At 69.0% G+C, this 16287-nt stretch overlaps 6 protein-coding genes and 1 non-coding gene across 7 annotated transcripts; 4 read left to right on the forward strand and 3 right to left on the reverse strand.

The window, feature by feature from the left end:
* The first annotated feature begins 25 nt into the window (after window positions 1–25).
* On the forward strand, window positions 26–118 carry FA09DRAFT_t17. Its single transcript has one exon. It is a non-coding gene; the product is annotated as a tRNA-Trp (tRNA).
* A 961-nt stretch (window positions 119–1079) lies between these two features.
* FA09DRAFT_210192 (hypothetical protein) lies at window positions 1080–2846 on the forward strand. Its single transcript, XM_025739486.1, has 3 exons — window positions 1080–1110; window positions 1174–1762; window positions 1819–2846. The coding sequence occupies exons 2-3, from the start codon at window positions 1279–1281 to the stop codon at window positions 2469–2471; spliced, it is 1137 nt and encodes a 378-aa protein (XP_025600499.1). The 5' UTR covers window positions 1080–1110; window positions 1174–1278; the 3' UTR covers window positions 2472–2846.
* FA09DRAFT_328326 (hypothetical protein) lies at window positions 2462–3442 on the reverse strand. Its single transcript, XM_025741728.1, has 2 exons — window positions 3131–3442; window positions 2462–3073 (listed from the first exon to the last, which is right to left on the reverse strand). Exons 1-2 carry the CDS (start codon window positions 3380–3382, stop codon window positions 2522–2524), a joined length of 804 nt encoding a protein of 267 aa, XP_025600500.1. The 5' UTR covers window positions 3383–3442; the 3' UTR covers window positions 2462–2521.
* Window positions 3443–3535: 93 nt separating this feature from the next.
* Window positions 3536–5949, forward strand: FA09DRAFT_358961 (ras-domain-containing protein; the record flags this gene model as incomplete). The annotated part of the gene is made up of 3 exons (XM_025745033.1): window positions 3536–3895; window positions 3959–4096; window positions 4168–5949. The coding sequence occupies exons 1-3, from the start codon at window positions 3746–3748 to the stop codon at window positions 5947–5949; spliced, it is 2070 nt and encodes a 689-aa protein (XP_025600501.1). The 5' UTR covers window positions 3536–3745.
* A 56-nt stretch (window positions 5950–6005) lies between these two features.
* On the reverse strand, window positions 6006–9610 carry FA09DRAFT_345282 (P-loop containing nucleoside triphosphate hydrolase protein; the record flags this gene model as incomplete). Its single annotated transcript, XM_025744686.1, has 4 exons — window positions 6006–6150; window positions 6206–6380; window positions 6434–8825; window positions 8878–9610. 4 exons carry the CDS (start codon window positions 9608–9610, stop codon window positions 6031–6033), a joined length of 3420 nt encoding a protein of 1139 aa, XP_025600502.1. The 3' UTR covers window positions 6006–6030.
* Window positions 9611–11120: 1510 nt separating this feature from the next.
* On the forward strand, window positions 11121–14099 carry FA09DRAFT_315874 (beta-glucan synthesis-associated). The gene is made up of 7 exons (XM_025740821.1): window positions 11121–12011; window positions 12069–12609; window positions 12672–12743; window positions 12797–12999; window positions 13058–13246; window positions 13305–13544; window positions 13610–14099. Exons 1-7 carry the CDS (start codon window positions 11409–11411, stop codon window positions 13853–13855), a joined length of 2094 nt encoding a protein of 697 aa, XP_025600503.1. The 5' UTR covers window positions 11121–11408; the 3' UTR covers window positions 13856–14099.
* Window positions 14100–14101: 2 nt separating this feature from the next.
* FA09DRAFT_333564 (class II aaRS and biotin synthetase) lies at window positions 14102–15558 on the reverse strand (the record flags this gene model as incomplete). The annotated part of the gene is made up of 2 exons (XM_025743697.1): window positions 14102–15068; window positions 15122–15558. The coding sequence occupies 2 exons, from the start codon at window positions 15556–15558 to the stop codon at window positions 14102–14104; spliced, it is 1404 nt and encodes a 467-aa protein (XP_025600504.1).
* Window positions 15559–16287: the final 729 nt, after the last annotated feature.

Raw genomic sequence — 16287 nt, forward strand, 5'->3', positions numbered from 1 at the left:
GCAAAACCGTCACGCCGCAAGCGACGGAGGCGTGGCGCAATGGCAACGCATGTGATTCCAGCTTTAGTCAGTCCCTTCAGCTTCCACAAGATCGCCGGTTCGATTCCGGTCGCCTTCAGTTTTGCTTTTTGCACCTCCCGGCGACACGGCAGCGCCTGCGCCCGCTGCTTTTGCGCCTTGCTCGTCCGTCCGCTGCGCTGCTGCGCCGCCAGGCCTCCTTCCCGTCCCTCACCACGCCAGAACTTTCCGCCCACCTCCACCCCGCATCTCGCACCAACCACCTCCTGCATCTCGCTCGCCCTTTGGCATCCACTCGCCGCTCTCTGCCACCCGCCCGCCCCTGCGCGCCGAGGCCAGCAGGCCCGTGCCGCGAGCGCACGCCGCCATGTCGTCGCCGCTGCGCCAGCTCGCGCCCGTGGCCGAGCCGCCGCGCTTCGCGTCGCCGGTGTACATGCCCGACGAGCGCGATGCGCCCGGCGAGGAGGACACCACGGGCCTGGCCATGGGCGCACACCCGGACAGCGTCGAGGCATCCGAGGAGCGCGCCATCGCCGCGCTGGCGCAGCACGAGCTCGCCGCCGAGGCGCAGCAGGCTCGCGCCGAGCCGGGCCTCGCGGCGTCGGGCGAGGGCGTGGGTGCGCCGGACGCACAGGCCGCCGAGCCGCCGCTCGAGTACCGCCAGCACTCGCACGACGGCGCAGCCGAGGCGCTCGCCTCGGCGGCCGCATACCACGAGCAGGCTCGCGAGCAGTTGCCGCACGACGACGACGCCTCGCGCACCGCCCGTGCGAGCGCAGATGGGCACGACGCCGCCTCTCAGCCGCCCCGCGCCGCGTCAGGCGCCGCGGAAGGCCAGCAGCAGGGCTCGTCGCGACCAGTCGCGTTCCTGAGCAAGCTCTGGGCGTGAGTCAGAAGTGGGTGCTTGTAGCTAGCAGCGGCTGACGCGCATCCTCAGCATGATCCACTCGTCAGAGGACCACATCCGCCAGCAGATCTACTGGGGCGACCCAGAGGTGTGCGTGGAGACAGAAGAGGAGCGCGACGAGGCTAAAGGCTCGCCGGTCGTCGTGCGCGACACGGCCGCCTTTGCCAAGGTCGTGCTGCCGAAGTGTGAGTCGCAGTGTGGCCTAGGCGCGCCTCGCACCTGCTGAGCACCATCACGCAGTCTTCAAGCACAACAACTGGTCCTCGTTTCAGCGCCAGCTGAACCTGTACGGCTTCCGCAAGCTCAATGACCTGCAGCGCGCCCTGCCCGAGGCTGCCGCCCAGGATGCGTCGATGTTCCGGCACCCTCTCTTCCGCCGCGATCACCCCGAGCTGCTCACCGGCATCCGCAGGCAGCAGCGCAAGAACGAGCCGGAGATCGCTGCAGCTCCGTCTCACTCAACCGCGGGCCCGAGCTCCGAGAGAGCGGCCAAGCGCAGACGTGGCTCTAACGGCGCGACGCCGGTGCTCGGCGATGCGCCGTGGGACTGGAACGCGCTGGCCGCTGGCGACGTCTCCGGCGAGGCGCCGCCTGCGGACGCCAGCGCCGTGGCCTCAGGAAGCGGCTCCGCGCCCTTGTCGGCCGACCTCGAGGCCCGCTTCGAAGCACAGGCCGCGCGCATCGACGAGCAGTCTCGCATGCTCAACCAGCTGGCCCGCGGCGTGCTGCACAGCCGCCAGCAGGCTGCCGCCACGGCAACCAAGGCGCACTTGGCGCTGAGCGCAGTGTGTCTGGCAGTCGAGGCGGGCGCACTCCAGATCGATGTCGCTGGGCGCTGTGAGTTTTTCGCGCCGCTTGCACGGGGCCATCTCGCTTACTCCCACACTCTGCAGTGACGACCGCCCTCGCTCGCATCTCTGAGTTCGGCGAGGCCTGCGAGAGCATGCGTCAGGGCCTGGCCGTGACGGACCTGCTAGGCGACGCCTCAAACGAGAGCGACCCGCCCGCTAAGCGAGCAGCTGGCACGTCTCGTCCGAGCACGGCCGGCAATCCCAGGCGCGGACGCAACCGTCCGGCGACGCTCGAGGAGATCCTGCAGGCGATCTCAGCCGGCGACGATGGCGAGGGCAGCAGCTCGAGCGACCGTCAGGCGCAGAGGGCTCCGGGAGACGCGCAAGACCACGACGGCGAAGCTTCGCCCGACGAGCAGCGCGACGTCGCGGAGCCGTCGACGCATCAGGCGCACCACGAGGCCGAGCATGACGCCAGTATGAGAGACGCCGAGGAGCTCGTCGCATCGGCGGGCGGCGCAGCCGACGCACAGCACGGCGGCGTCGCCGACGGCGATGCGGCCGAGCAGGAGCAGTCCGAGCGCTCGGACATGCGCATGCTCCTCGAGCCGTCGACATACGAGCACGAGCAGGGCGCCGAGCACGATGCACAGCTGCACGCGGCCGGCGGCTCACTCGAGGCGCCCGAGCCGCTGCAGCGCACGTCGGAGATGGCTGCGGCGCACGGCGCGCACGACGTGTACAGGGCGGGATGATGAATTGCATGAGGTTGCTTGCAGAGGATCCGTGAGTGCTATCCTGATTGCTAGAGATGCTTCTTGCTCGTGCGGCTGTGCCGTCGAGCCTGGCGCTTGCGCTCCTTCTCGCGGCGCACGCGCGCGCGGTATGCCTCCAGCAGGGGCGCCCCACCAGGGCGCGTGCGCAGGCAACTCTCATAGTAGCGCAGCAGCTGCTGCGGCACCATGGCGTGCGCACGCAGCGTCGGAAGCAGGAGGTGCTCACCAGAGATGAAGCGCACCAGCACGTGTCCCTCCTCGTCGCCGCGCTGCGTCTCGCGCCGCACAACCTGCGCAACATGATCCCAACAAGGCAGAGCTGCCCAGCGCTGCTCCGTCTCATGCGCAAAGGCCGCAAGCGCACGCTGTCCGCTGCTCTGCAGCGCCGCAACGAGGGAGAGCTCTGCGCTGGTTGCCCGTGGCGGCGGCACCTCCTGCACGCTCTCATCGCTGTCCGAGCCGCTGCTGCTGCTGCTGTTGTCCCCAAACAGCTCCTCCTCCGTGCGCATGCGCGGCACCTCATTGCGGCGCTTGCGCCGGAACGCGCGCAGAACGTCCTCTGCGCCGCCACCGAAGGCGTCCTGAGGATGCAGCAGCTCCACACCTGTCCTCTGCTGCAGCGCTGCAGCTCCACTCACCTCCGACTCCCACGTAGACTCCAGCACAGAATACCCCTTCCATGTGGTGTGGTACCACACTGTGCCGTCCGGCAGCTGCGCGTGGTCGCGGATGCGCTCCACCTCGTACTTGTCCTCGTCGTCCTCCGACAGCGACCACGACGAGAACGAGGACGAGCGGGCCGCGTGCCGGCAGCTGCGGGCCGGCAGCGTGCGCCGGGGTGATGCCATGTCGGATGCAGCTGCCGGCACACGGCCCCGGGGTGATGCCATGTCGGATGGCCGCAGCGGCGGCGCGGCCACGACGTTGGGGAGAGGGAGGAGGAGATGGAGAAGAACGCCGTGCGGAGCGAGCGACTTCGACGCGCGCATCGCACGTCGATCCTGCCATGCGCGGCGCGCGCCGCTCGTGCGTCCGCTCCACATCCCCCTCCCACTCCTCTCAGCGCGCCGGTCCCAGGCCTGCCGCGCTTGCCTTGCGTCTGCTCGTCTCGCGCGCGCCGTCTGTTGCCGCGCTGCACCGGCACGCAGCCTGCCGCGCCCGACGCAGGCCGCGGCGCCAGGGCCTCTGCGCCTGCTAGCCGCACTGCCGGCGCTCCGCTCTCGACTGCGCTGCCCTCGCACCCTGCAGCGACAATGGCCGAGGCTGCCGAGGCCTCGACGTCCGCCTCGCCGCACTACCTGCACCACGGCGCCGGCGCCGGCGGCTCGGCCGTGCCGCGCCGCGCGCTCAAGATCGTGCTCATTGGCCAGGCCGGCGTCGGCAAGACGGCACTGCGGGAGCAGGTGAGTGGCTTCGCGAACTCTCTCCTGACTGTTGTCGTGCTGAAGCGCGGGCGCGCCCTGCAGTGGTTCTCGCGCCGCTTCTCGACGGCATATCGCGCGACGATTGGCGCAGACTTCATCACCCGCACCGTCGAGCGGCCGCCGCCGCCGCCGCGCACACAGCGCGCAGCGGGCGGCAAAGTGAGCATCGCCGTATGGGATGTGAGTGCGGCGTGCTGGAGGGAAAGTGGGCTGCAGCAGCCGGCGGGGCTGACGCTCGTGCTCGTGCGCAGACGGCAGGGCAGGAGCGCTTCCGCTCGCTCGGGCGTGCCTTCTATCGCGGCGCGGACGCGCTCGTCCTGGCGTACGACGCTGCCGACCCGGCGTCGCTCGAGACGACGCGCTCGTGGTACCTCGACTTCTGCGATGCGACCGGGCGCGAGCCAGACGCGATCGACGATGTCGTGCTGGCGGCCGTCGGCTGCAAGTCGGATCTGCTCTCCGCCGCCGACAAGGCGTCGGCACACCAGGCTGCACAAGCCTTCTTTGCCAAGCTCGGGCCCTCTGTCGACGCGGCTGAGCAGCTGCCAGATGCTGTTGCGGAGACAGGTGCAGAGGAGGTGCAGGCATACAGCCTTCCCGGCGAGCCAGACGCGCGGCCGAAGTCGGCCGTCAGTGCTGCCGTCTCCGCCACGTCCGGCGGCGAGACGGTGCGCGGCGTAGCATCGCCCGTCTCCGGCCTGCCCCTCACTGCCTCGCCGCCGCCGACCTCCTTCTCTGCCTCGGTGGACTCGCCGTCGACGCCAAGGCCGGTGATCAAGCCTTCTTCTCCCGCCCGGGACAAGTCGCACCTGGCGCAGCCCGAGGCAAATGCGTCGCCGTCGCTCCGACCACGGCAGTCGCTGCAGTCCATCTCACTGGTGCACCCGCCTGCGCCATCTGTGCGCAAGCGCCTGCCGTCTGCCAACAGCGACGCCAGCGGCGCGGCAAAGTCGGTGCCTCGCTCCACATCACGCCTCTCCTTCGCGCCCAGCACGCCGCCGCAGCGGCACGGCGGCGACGCCACGCTGCGGCCTCGCGGGCGCTACGACAGCTCCGTCAGCGCGCACAGCACGGGCGCGAGCGTGTACCACACGCCGCGCAGCAGCACGCTCTACACTTCGGGGCCCGAGAGCGGGCCGGAAAGCGATGCCGACGATGACGCGGACGAGCAGACGGAGGGCGCACGCACGCCGACGAAGATGAACGGCGCGCCTGTCGATGCTGGCGTTCTCAAGCAAGAGCTCCGCATTGTCGATGCGCAACCCAGCCAGCCATCGGATGCGCCAAGCTCTTTGAACGGCCACGCAGCCAACGTCGCAGGTGCAACGTCCAATACCGAGCCAGTACCCTTTCCCTCGGCCGGCTCTCATTCTTCCGCAAAGTCTAGCCGCCGCCCGAGTCACTCATCCGACGATCGCTTTTCGGACGTGTCTCCGGCCGGCTCTCCTCCAGCTACTGCCCGCCGGCGGTCGCTGAAGCAGGACACCGAGACGGCGGCTGAGGCGACGGCTCGCAAGGCGCGCGCACGGCAAACGCTCTATGAGGCGTTGCCCGAGTCGATGGACTCCAGCCTGCGCGTGCCCGGCGCAGCGAAGGGCAAGCGGCGAGCCTCGCGCGGTCCGTCCTCGCGCATCGTCAGCGCCGAGAGCGGAGCAGGCGTCAGCACGCTCTCAGTAGCCTCGGAGCCGGACTACGACGCGGCCACAGACGATGACGAGGAGCCACCGCCACCACCAGCTGGCTTCTCGCATCACCTGACGAGCTCGAGAGCGGGCCACGGCGTCGAGGACCTCTTCGACAGCATTCTCGAGCGCGTCGCTGCGCGCTGGGAGCTCGAGGAGTGGAACGAGCGGCTCGAGCGGCGCGCCGCCGAGGACGACCGCAACGCTCCGCGGGGGCCGTGGTGGAAGCGCGGCGGCGGCGAGCGCGTGCTCAGCGAGCAGGAGCGCGAGCGCGAGCAGGTGCGCCGCGGCATCCGCATCGCTGCCGGCAAGGAGCCGGCTGGCTTGTGGAGCAGCTGCTGCCGCTCGTGACCGGTCTCATCAATGTACGGCTCAGCATGGTCACCGCAAGTCACTGTCTGTCACGCATGGAGCATGCTGAATGAATGGAGATTACAGCACGTGGTAGCGGCCCTGGTCGGCACCGCCTTGCGGTCCGCGTGCCTCTGCCTCGAGAGCGGCCTGTGAGCTCTCGAGCAGGATGCGCTTGATGTCCATCACAGCGCGCTCGACCTGGACGTGCGGTCAGCGGGTTGCAGGCGACACGGAGACCGCAAGCACTGCTCACCTTCTCCTCGTCGTTGCTCTCGATGAGCAGCTGCAGCTTCGGCGGCTCGCCGAACTGCGGCTCCTTGCCCTTGTCGTAGAACTGCCCACGCAGCGTGACGGACGCGCCCGTGATCTCGATGAGGTTGACCATCGTCTCCTTGTTCGTGACGCTCCAGCGTGCCTTCTGCGGGAAGCTGGACAGAGAGTCAGCGAGGTGCGACAAAGACCAGGCTCGAAGCGGACTTACTCGTTGATCGGCACGATGGCGTGGTAGTCAGTCGCGTCTGGATCCTTGGGCTTGCGGTCCGACTTGCCGCCGTCGGGCAGCATCTGCCGCATCGCAGCAGCGGCGTTGATCTTGGCGATGGCCTGCGCGAGCTGCGACAGGTTGGCGCCGGGGATCTTCGGTGCGTTGATCGCCGGCCCACTCTTCGCCGGCGCCGCTGTCTTGTTGTCGCGCACCGAGGCATCGACGGCGCCGCGCTTGACCTCGATGTGCATGTCGTTGACGCGCTGGCGGTGCGCCAGCTCCTCGTCCGACGGCGGCGGACCACGCTGGATCTTCACGTCCTCGATGACCGGCGCGGGCGCATCGGTCGCAGCCGCTGCACTGCTCTCGGGCGCTGCGCCCGGCTCGCCATACGTCGAACGCTGCGCCTGCAGCACCTTCTCGCGGTCGCTCTCGAGGCGGTCGAGACCCTTGCCGCCGAAGCCAGAGCCGGCCGCGTGCGCCTTGCCTGCCGCGAGCTTGTCCTTGAAGTCGTCGGCGAGCGCCTGGAGCTCCTCGGACACCGCCACCTTGCTCGCCTTGAGCGCCGAGATGATGTCGCGTGCGTAGCGGTCCTGCTGCGGCGTGACGAACGTAACACACGTGCCCTTATTGCCGGCCCGCCCGGTGCGGCCAGCGCGGTGCACATAGTCTTCCATGTGGTTCGGCGCGTCGTAGTTGATGACCAGCTTCAGCTGCTTGACGTCGAGGCCGCGCGCCGCCACAGACGTGGCCGTGACGATGGGCACGACGCCGGCCTTGAAGTCGGAGATGGTCGCGTCGCGGTCCACCTGGTCCTTGCCGCCGTGCAGCGACATCGTCGGGTAGCCCTTGCGCATGAGGTCGCGCAGCAGGTCGTCGGCCGACTCCTGGCGCTCGACGAAGATGAGCGTGCGCGCATCGGCGTCGGCGTTGTACGTCTGGCCGAGAATCTCGAGCAGGCGGTTGAACTTGGTCTCCTCCTCGCGCACCTCGACGATCTGCTCGATCTCGGGCGCGACGACGGAGCGGCCGCCGACCGTCACCTCGACGGGCTTGTTGCGCAGCACCTTGCGCGCCAGGCTCTCCATCTGCTTGGGGAACGTCGCCGAGAAGAGCACCGTCTGGCGGTCGGGCCGGATGTTGTTGACGATCTTCATCACCTGCGGCTCGAAGCCCATGTCGAACATGCGGTCGGCCTCGTCGAGCACCAGATACGTCGCGCGCTTCAGATTCGTCACGCGCCCTGAGTTGGCGGTGAGGAGGTCGATCATGCGGCCCGGCGTGGCGACGACAATCTCGGCCGTCTTCTTCATCTCGGCGATCTGCTCCGAGATCGGCGCGCCGCCGTACACGCACACGGCGCGCAGGCCGATGGCCTTGAGGAACGGCTTCGACTCGCGGTAGATCTGCACGGCCAGCTCGCGCGTCGGCGTCATGATGATGCCGATCGGGCCCTCGAGGCTCTCGACGGGCCGCTGGTCCTTGATGTGGCGGAACATGGGCAGCAGGAATGCCATCGTCTTGCCTGAGCCCGTCTTGGCGACGCCAATCACATCGCGCCCGCTCATGATCGCCGGGATGGCCTGCGCCTGGATCGGCGTGGGCGCAGCCCAGTCGAGCTTCTTGATCACGTCCAGGCAGCGCGCCGGCAGGCCGCAGTGGCTCCAGCGCGTGATCGGCTTCGGGCAGTCCTTGCCGCGCACCTTGATCGCGTCGAGCTCCATGCGCAGCCGCTCCGCGTCCTCCTCGGTCATCTCCTCGAGCTCCGCTGGCGCGTGGTAGAAGTCCTTGCGGAACGGCTCGTACGCGACCTTGGCGTGGTCGACCGTGGCCATCTCCTTCTTCTTCACCTTCGACGCGGCGATAGCCATGATATCTTCAAGGCTAGCGCCCTCGAGCTCGTCTGGCTGCTCGGGCTCCGCCTCGGCGGTGCCTGCGCCCATGCCGTCCTCGTCGCCGACGACCTCTGCCAGGCCCTTGCGCTTGACCGCAACGCCGCTGACGCCGGAGCGCTTCTGGTCGGCAGCATTCACCTGCTGCACTTCATCCTTGACGCTGGCCATGAAGGCGTCGAGCGGGTCGATCTCTTCCTCCTCCTCGTTGTCGACCTGCATCGGCGTGGCCTCCACCACGGGCTTCACGTCCTCCTCTTCTGCCTCGTCCTCCAGATCCGAACCAGCGCCGACCTTTTCGTCATCGCCATTGCTCGGCTGCACTGACGGGTCCAGCGGTGGCAGGTCGAAGAGCTTGTAGTCGCGCTTCACGGGCGCATCTGCCGTGTCGCCCATCGCCGACACAGCGCCGACCTTCTTGCCGAGGTCGATCTTGGCGCCGCCGATCTTTAGGCCCGTCGTCTTGATGCTGGTCGAGGCGCCAGCCTTGAGCTCGGCTGGGAGCAGATCAGCACGAGGTGCCGCAAGACAGCGCAAGGCGAGACTCACTTGCTTTTGGTGCAGTGTACGCTGCGGCAACCTCAGCGGCCCGTGCCCGTGCCTCCTCCACGGCCTTCTTCGACTCGCGCTCCTTCTTCCACGCCTCGAGGCGCTGCTTCTTGATACGCTGCTTCTCAGCCTCGCTGGCGCTTGCAGAGAGCCGTGGCGGGCTGTCTCTGGCGCTGCTGGAGGCGCCGCCGTTGGCATGCCCGTAGGCTGGCCGCTCCGGCAGGCCTGGCGGGCGGGACGAGTACGGGCCGGGCGAGCGGCGAGCTCCGCTGCGATGCGACGCCGGCGGCGGCGACGCCGCGCCGCGCCAGTCCCGCGAGTCCCGTGGCGGCGCACCATATGCGTCCGGCTCGTAGCCGCGCTCGCCGTCGCGGCGGTAGGAGCTCGGCTCTCGCCGCTCGTCGCGCGGGTGGTCGCGCTCGCGGCGCTCTCGCTCGCGGTCCCTGTCGCGGTCGCGGTCGCGGTCACGGTCTCGCTCGCGCTCGCGGTCCCTGCCGCTGGAGCCGGCATAGCGGTCGTAGTCGCGCTCGCGCTCGCGCTCGCTGTCGCGGTAGCGGTCCGAGCGGCTGCGCTCGTCGTCGCGCGAGCTGAGGCGGCGGTGGTGCGAGGACGAGGAGGCGTGGCGCGGCGGCGAGCGCGAGCGGCGGCGCTCGTCGTCGTCGTCGCGGCGCGAGTGGCGGCGCCGGCGCGCGTCGTCGGAGCCGCGCGGCGAGAGCTCGGCGGTGCGAGCCATGCTGATGAGGATGTGGAGCAGCGCGAAGGAGCACGAGGAGCAGCCCCGACGCAAGACGGCGCGAGAGCGGGGCCGCGGCCGGTGCGGCCGCGTCGGCCGACCGGCCCGCCGCCGCGCCTGTGGAGCTGCTCCCACGGCACCAGCTCGCCATGCCCTGCTGCGAGCTCTCGTCCTGGACACCGCAGAGTTGGCAAGCTGGGCTCGCTGGAGTCGTCTTGTTGCGCTCAGTATTGCCGCTCGACGCTTCGTGACACTCGCGTCTTGCACGTTTCGCAGCTCGACCGAGGCTGGGTGCTCAGCGCCGCACGAGAGTCCATCGGTGGATATCCAGAACGCGACGAGCTCGACCGCTCCGCTGTCTCAGCTTGCAGCTCCAGTCGGAAGAGGGGACGACATCTGGCAGACGCGAGCACAGATCTCAACGAGTCGCTGCCTGCAAGCAAGCGCGTCCATCCATGCCATACGCAGCAGGCAGCCACCTGACGAGAAGGATGCCCTGCGCTTGCGGCCGCAGCAGAGGGACCGTCCGCTCTCCGTCACGCACCACCCCGCCGACAGCGGTGCTCCAGAGTGCAGCTCAGCTCAAGCCCTGCACATTCAGACTCCATCATCTGAGCGCTGAGGTGCAGCAGGTTGCGTTCGCAGCGCAGGAGTTCCCGGCAGCGAGCGCCAAAGTTCCAAGGCAGCCGAGTCGCACGATCGGGGGAGCGGCAGCCGCGGAAGACCGCGACGCGGCACGCAACGCCGCCGGCGAGCAATTTGCTCCTCGGCCGCCGCCGAGATGACGGCCCGGCACCCCATCCGTGCGGTGCGGCGCGCGTCGGCTGTGGCCGATGATGCCAAGACTCCGGCGCCCGGCACCCTCCATGCTCGCTGCCCTGCGGCGACCGCGCAGACAAGGCAGTCGCAGCACCAGCCCCGCCACGGCGGCGCAACGAGGAGCGATGTGCGTCGTGCGGCAGCGGCAGGGCTCTGCGCTTGGACTGTGCTCGAGATGCAAGCATGAAGGGCGAGCTCTCGGCACCGGCAGCGCTCCTGCTGCTGCTGCACGAGCTTGGCTTGCGGTGATGGAGGCACAGAGGAGGCGGCAGAGGCACTGGGCCACTCTGTCGAGCACTCGCGCCTGTGCTGGTGGTGCCCGCAGCCAGGCGCAACGGCTCTGCGCATCTCTGCCGGCGTGCGGTGCGCTGGCGCCACCTCACCCTGCTGCTGCATGCTGTGCGATGCTGCCTGCCGCTGTGCGCCGCGGCCGGGCAGAGCGCGAGTTCAGAGCGAGATGCAGGCGCGAGGCTAACCCTGCAGCGCTGCCGCTCTCCCTCTTGCCTGCTGCAGCTGCCCGCACGGCAGCACAGCCGCGCGCCTCCTGCGTCGGTCGCCTGCTGCCCCTGCGCGGGCGGGCTGCAGCCGCCGCTGGCTGTGGCCCCTGGCCGCGCGCGCCGCGCCGCGTGTGCCTCGCGCGGGCGCGGCGCGCTCCCATCTTCCGCGCCACACCCTGCCCGCTCCTCCATCCCACCTCCGTACTAGACTGCTACCCTCCAGTGCAGCCGCAGCCGCAGCACACACGCAGCACACGCATCCGCCGCTGCGCCCGCACCCCGCGTGTGCCTCTCTGCGCCGCAGCTCTCTCGTCTCTGCAGCCTGCACAGCCGCGTCGCTAATTGCTCATCGGGGCATCACTTTGCCTGCGCGCCGCTGCCAGTCTCGTCACCCGCTGCCTAGCTCGTCCGCAGCAGCTCGGCCGTCGTCGTCGCCGCCGTCGTCTGGCCTCGCTCGCGGCTTCCGCGCGCCTCGCACCTCAATGTCCAACCACAACCCGCGCGCACACGCCAACGCCGCCGCGCCGCCGCACGCCGCCGCCGACATGAACTCGCAGGCGCGCTACCAGAGCGTGCCCAACCCCAACGGCGGCTACGACGCCGGCCGCAGCAGCGCCGTCGCGCACGCCGGCTCGCAGCCCGCCGGGCGCCGCTCCACGGGCGACGTCTCGGGCAGCGGCAGCGGCGGCAGCGGCAGCGCCGAGAGCGCCAGCGGCCGCTCGTCGACGGCACCCATGCTGCGCGGCGCGCCGCCGACGGGCGCCGCCTACGCCGACTTCCGCGACGGCGCCGACATCGACTCGCGCTACGCCCACATCCGCAAGGGCAGCATGGGCCGCATGGGCGCGCGCGGCGGCCAGGGCGGCGCCATGTACGCCGGCGGCGCCGGCTCCGGCGCCACGCTCGGCTCCGAGCTGCACAGCGGCGGCAGCAGCAGCGCGCCGCGCGGCAACCGCGCCAGCGCATACAGCGCCATCTCGGCCGTCTCGAGCGGCCCGACGGACAGCAACAAGTACTACGAGCCGGCCGCGCAGGAGGGTCTGCTGTGGGACGGCAAGGGCGAGGCGGAGCCCGACGACTACCTGGTGAGTGACGCGCGCTTTGCCTGCTGCGCGTGCTGACGCGCTGCGTCTTGCGTCCAGCACAACCCGGACTCCAAGCGGCGAGACACCTTCACCGTCTGCTCGGGCCGTGGCATCCTCAACGTGCTGGCGCTCTTCGTGATCGTGGCCGGCCTGCTTGCGCTCTTTGCCGGCTACCCGATCATTTCGCACTACGCCAAGCGTCCGGAGAGCACGCTGGGCGGCTTCAACATCGGCGGCACGAACGGCACGGGCCAGGTGCCCGTCGTGCTCTCGCAGCTGCGTCTGCGCGACAACGACACGCCTGCCAGTGCCAACACGTGGCGCAGCGCCACCGGCGAGACGTACAACCTCGTCTTCTCCGACGAGTTCAACCAGCCCGGCCGCACCTTCTGGCCCGGAGATGACCCGTTCTGGGAGGCCATGGACATCTGGTACGGCGCCACGGGCGACTACGAGTGGCTCTCGCCCGAGCAGGTCAACACCACCGACGGCCACCTGCTCATCACGATGGAGAACCGCCCGACGCACAACCTCAACTTCCGCTCCGGCCAGCTGCAGTCGTGGAACAAGTTCTGCTTCCAGGGCGGCTACATTGAGTGTGCGTCGCGCGGCAGCGGCGCGTTCCACTCGCGCATGGCTGACACACGCTCGCGCCCACAGTCGCTGCGATCCTGCCCGGCTCTGGTGCTGCGCAGGGCTGGTGGCCCGGTCTTTGGACCATGGGCAACCTCGGTGAGTACTGCGCGCACACGGCCTGGCTCCATTGCTCACACGTCTTGTGCCAGGACGCCCGGGCTACCTCGGCACCACGGACGGCATGTGGCCGTACAGCTACACGGGCTGCGACAACGGCATTCTGCCGAACCAGTCGTCGCCCACGAGAGGCCCGACGAGCGTGCGCACGGCCACCAAGTACGGCCGCACGGGCCTCAACTGGCTGAGCGGCATGCGCTCCTCCTCGTGCACGTGCTCCGGCGAGGACCACCCTGTGAGTGCGCTTGCCTCGTGCGCCCCGGCAGCAGCGTGCTGACGCTCGCGCGCGCCAGGGCCCGAACAACAACGTCGGACGCGCTGCTCCTGAGATCGACGTGCTCGAGGCTCAGACGGTGAACGGCGAGGGCGAGGCCTCGCAGTCGCTGCAGGTCGCGCCGTTCGACATGGACTACGAGTGGGACCAGACGACGCCGACGATCTACAATCGCCGGAACACGCAGTTCAACTCCTACACTGGCGGTGTGAGTCACTGCGCGTCGAGGTGTGTCCGGCCACTGCTCACACGACGCACGCACACAGGTGTACCAGGAGGCTGTCTCGGCAGTCAGCATCATTCCGCCGGACGCCTACGAGCTGAACGCGGCGCCGCGCTTCGTCACCTTCGGCTTCGAGTACCACCCCGACTGGAACGGAGACGGCAGCGGCGACATTACGTGGTACATCGACGGCCAGCGCACCTGGACCATGCGCTCCGACTCGATTCCCGCGCGCCCCGACATTGGCATCTCGCAGCGCATCATCCCCACGGAGCCCATGAGCGTGAGTGGCGCGCATGCCCGAGCAGTACCTGCAGCAGCGCTTACCCGCCTCGCGCGTTCTCTCAGATCATCATGAACCTGCACATCTCCGAGGGCTTCCAGCACATCGAGTTCGACACGCTGCAGTTCCCGGCGACGCTCAAGGTCGACTACGTGCGCGTGTACCAGCTGCCCGGCCAGGAGCGCGTCGGCTGCGACCCGGACGACCACCCGACGAAGGACTACATCGAGCGCCACCACGACGTTTACTACAACCCGAACCTCACCGTCTGGCCCAAGGAGTTCCCGCGCAACCGCATGACGGGCTGCTAGAGCCGCTGCGTCTCTCCTTGCCTCCACATCCGATACGCCAGTCTCCCCTGCTCCGTCGCAACGCGTTTCCTTACGGACAGTCAAGTGCCTTCTCTCTCTCTGTCTCTTCCGATGCGCCTTTGCTCCTCCACTCCTCCATTCACGCTTCTGACGCCGATGTACAATCTACTCGTCTCTGCTACCCTCCCACGAAATGCTCCTCGTTCTGCCCTCGCTGTCTCTGCTTTTGACGCGTGCATTCCATGGCTACCAGTGATGTGCGTCGAGGGTGCACATGAGCGCGCGCAGGTCTGCCACCTTCCACTCGCCCATGTCCTCCTCGATCTTCGGCCGTCCCTCACCCTCCGCGACGGCGCTCTCGCGGGCGCGCACGCGCACCGTGCCGTTGGCCACCTCCTCGTCGCCGATGATGAGCACAAAGTTGTAGCGCTCCTTGAGCGCACGCAGCACGCGCTTGCCGAGGCGGTCCTTCGACGTCTCGAGGTCGACGTGGAAGACCTGCGTCGGGCGCGGCGGCCGCTCGGCGTCCGGGCTGGCCGTCAGGATGCCGGTGCTGTTGGTGACGATTGGAATGTAGCGCGCAGCCTCTGGGCCCAGCGAGAGGTGGTTGCGCACGCGCTGCGCATGCGCGAGCTGCTCCTCGTTGTCGGGCTGCGTCGGCATGACGATCGCCTGGCGCGGCGAGATCCAGAACGGCCACTGGCCCTTGCAGCTCTCGATGAGGATGGCCATGAAGCGCTCCAGGCTGCCGAGGATGGCGCGGTGGATCATCACAGGCCGAGCACGTCCGTCGGGCGCCTTTGGGTCTTTGTACGACAGCGAGAAGCGCTCCGGCAGCTGGAAGTCGAGCTGGATCGTGGCCGTCTGGTGCTTGCGGCCGAGAGCGTCGACGAGGCGCACGTCGATCTTCGGCCCGTAGAAGGCGCCGTCACCTTCGTTCAGCGCCCACTCGGCGCCGCTCGAGTCGAGCGCAGCACGCAAGTCGTTCTCCGCGGCGTCCCATACCGCGATATCGCCGATGTACTTAGCCGGGCGCGTCGAGAGCACGAGCTCAAAGGACGAGAAGCCAAACGTGCGATAGGCCGCGGCCAGCATCGTCAGCATAGACGTGATCTCAGCAGACACCTGGTCCGGACGACAGAAGACGTGTGCGTCGTCCTGGTGGAAGCGGCGCACGCGAGTGAGGCCCGAGAGCGAGCCGGAAGACTCGTTCCTGAACGCGCGCAATGTCAGCTCAGGCTCAGCGCCTCCGAGCGGCCAGCTCACCTGTGCAGAGGACTGAACTCGGCCAGACGCAGCGGCAAAACACGATAGGATCGCTCCTCGTCGGCGAAAATGAGGCAGTGACCGGGGCAGTTCATCGGCTTGAGGCCGAACTCGTCCTGCGCCGCAGTCTCGGCCGGCGTGTCGTGTGCGGCGCAGCAGCCCTTGCGCTCCTCAGCGACGGCACTGCTGACGACAGAGGCCAGCGGCTCGCTCGGCGCATCGACGTCGACGAAGCCGCGCACGCCAAACATGTCTGCGCGGTAGTTCTCCCAGTGGCCGCTCGTCTGCCAGAGCGACTTGCGCATGAGCTGCGGCGTGATCACCTCGTCGTAGCCCCACACGTCGTACAGGTCGCGCACGACGCGCTCGACCTTGCGGCCTAGCCGCGTGCCGTGCGGCAGGATGAACGGCGTGCCTGGACTGGCGGGGTTCGTCATGAAGAGCCGCTGTGCCTTGCCGATCTCGCGATGGTCGGACTCGCGGGCAGCGGCGGCGACGGCGGCGAGATGCGCCGCCAGCTGCGGCTTCTTCGGAAAGGCAATGCCGCGGACGTGCAGCAGACATTGCGACGAGGAGGTAAAGGACTTTGGAGCGGTGGGCAGCTGCGGCACCCAGCTGGCCACCGAGCAGTCGACGAGTTGCAGCGCTCGTTTGAGCGTGCGCGTGTCCGGCAGCAGGGGCTGACCGGGCGGCGGGCAGATGTCGACGTACACACCAAGCCGCACCAGCCGCACCTCCTCATCGGGCAGCGTCGCGAGCTGCTCGAGCTTCAATGCATTCGCGCCCAGCTCCTTCGCTGCCGCCTCGCGCGACAACGAGACGTACTCGAAGCGCATGTTGAGCCCGGCAGCCTTCATCGCGGCGCCTGCAACCTGCTGAAGCTGCTCGGGAGACAGCGGCTTGGCTGTTGGCTGAGAGTTAGCGAGCTCTGCAGCCGCCTCCAGCGGCCCAGAAGCTGATGACGAGGCCTGGCCTGCGGCAGGCGCAGAGTCCGCTTCCTGCGCCGGCAGCCACGAGAGCGCGAAGCCATCGCCGCCGCTGCCTGCGGTCTGCAGTGTCGGCGGGCTGGCGATGCGTATTTGCGGATCTTGATGTGCGAGCGAAGCCGCGAGCAGGAACGCAGCGCTGCGCCAGAAGGCATCGCGCGCTGCTGGGTGCGAGTCGAA

Source organism: Tilletiopsis washingtonensis (genome assembly GCF_003144115.1).
Source record: "Tilletiopsis washingtonensis strain MCA 4186 unplaced genomic scaffold FA09scaffold_4, whole genome shotgun sequence".
In the NCBI taxonomy this organism is placed as follows: Eukaryota; Fungi; Basidiomycota; class Exobasidiomycetes; order Entylomatales; genus Tilletiopsis; species Tilletiopsis washingtonensis.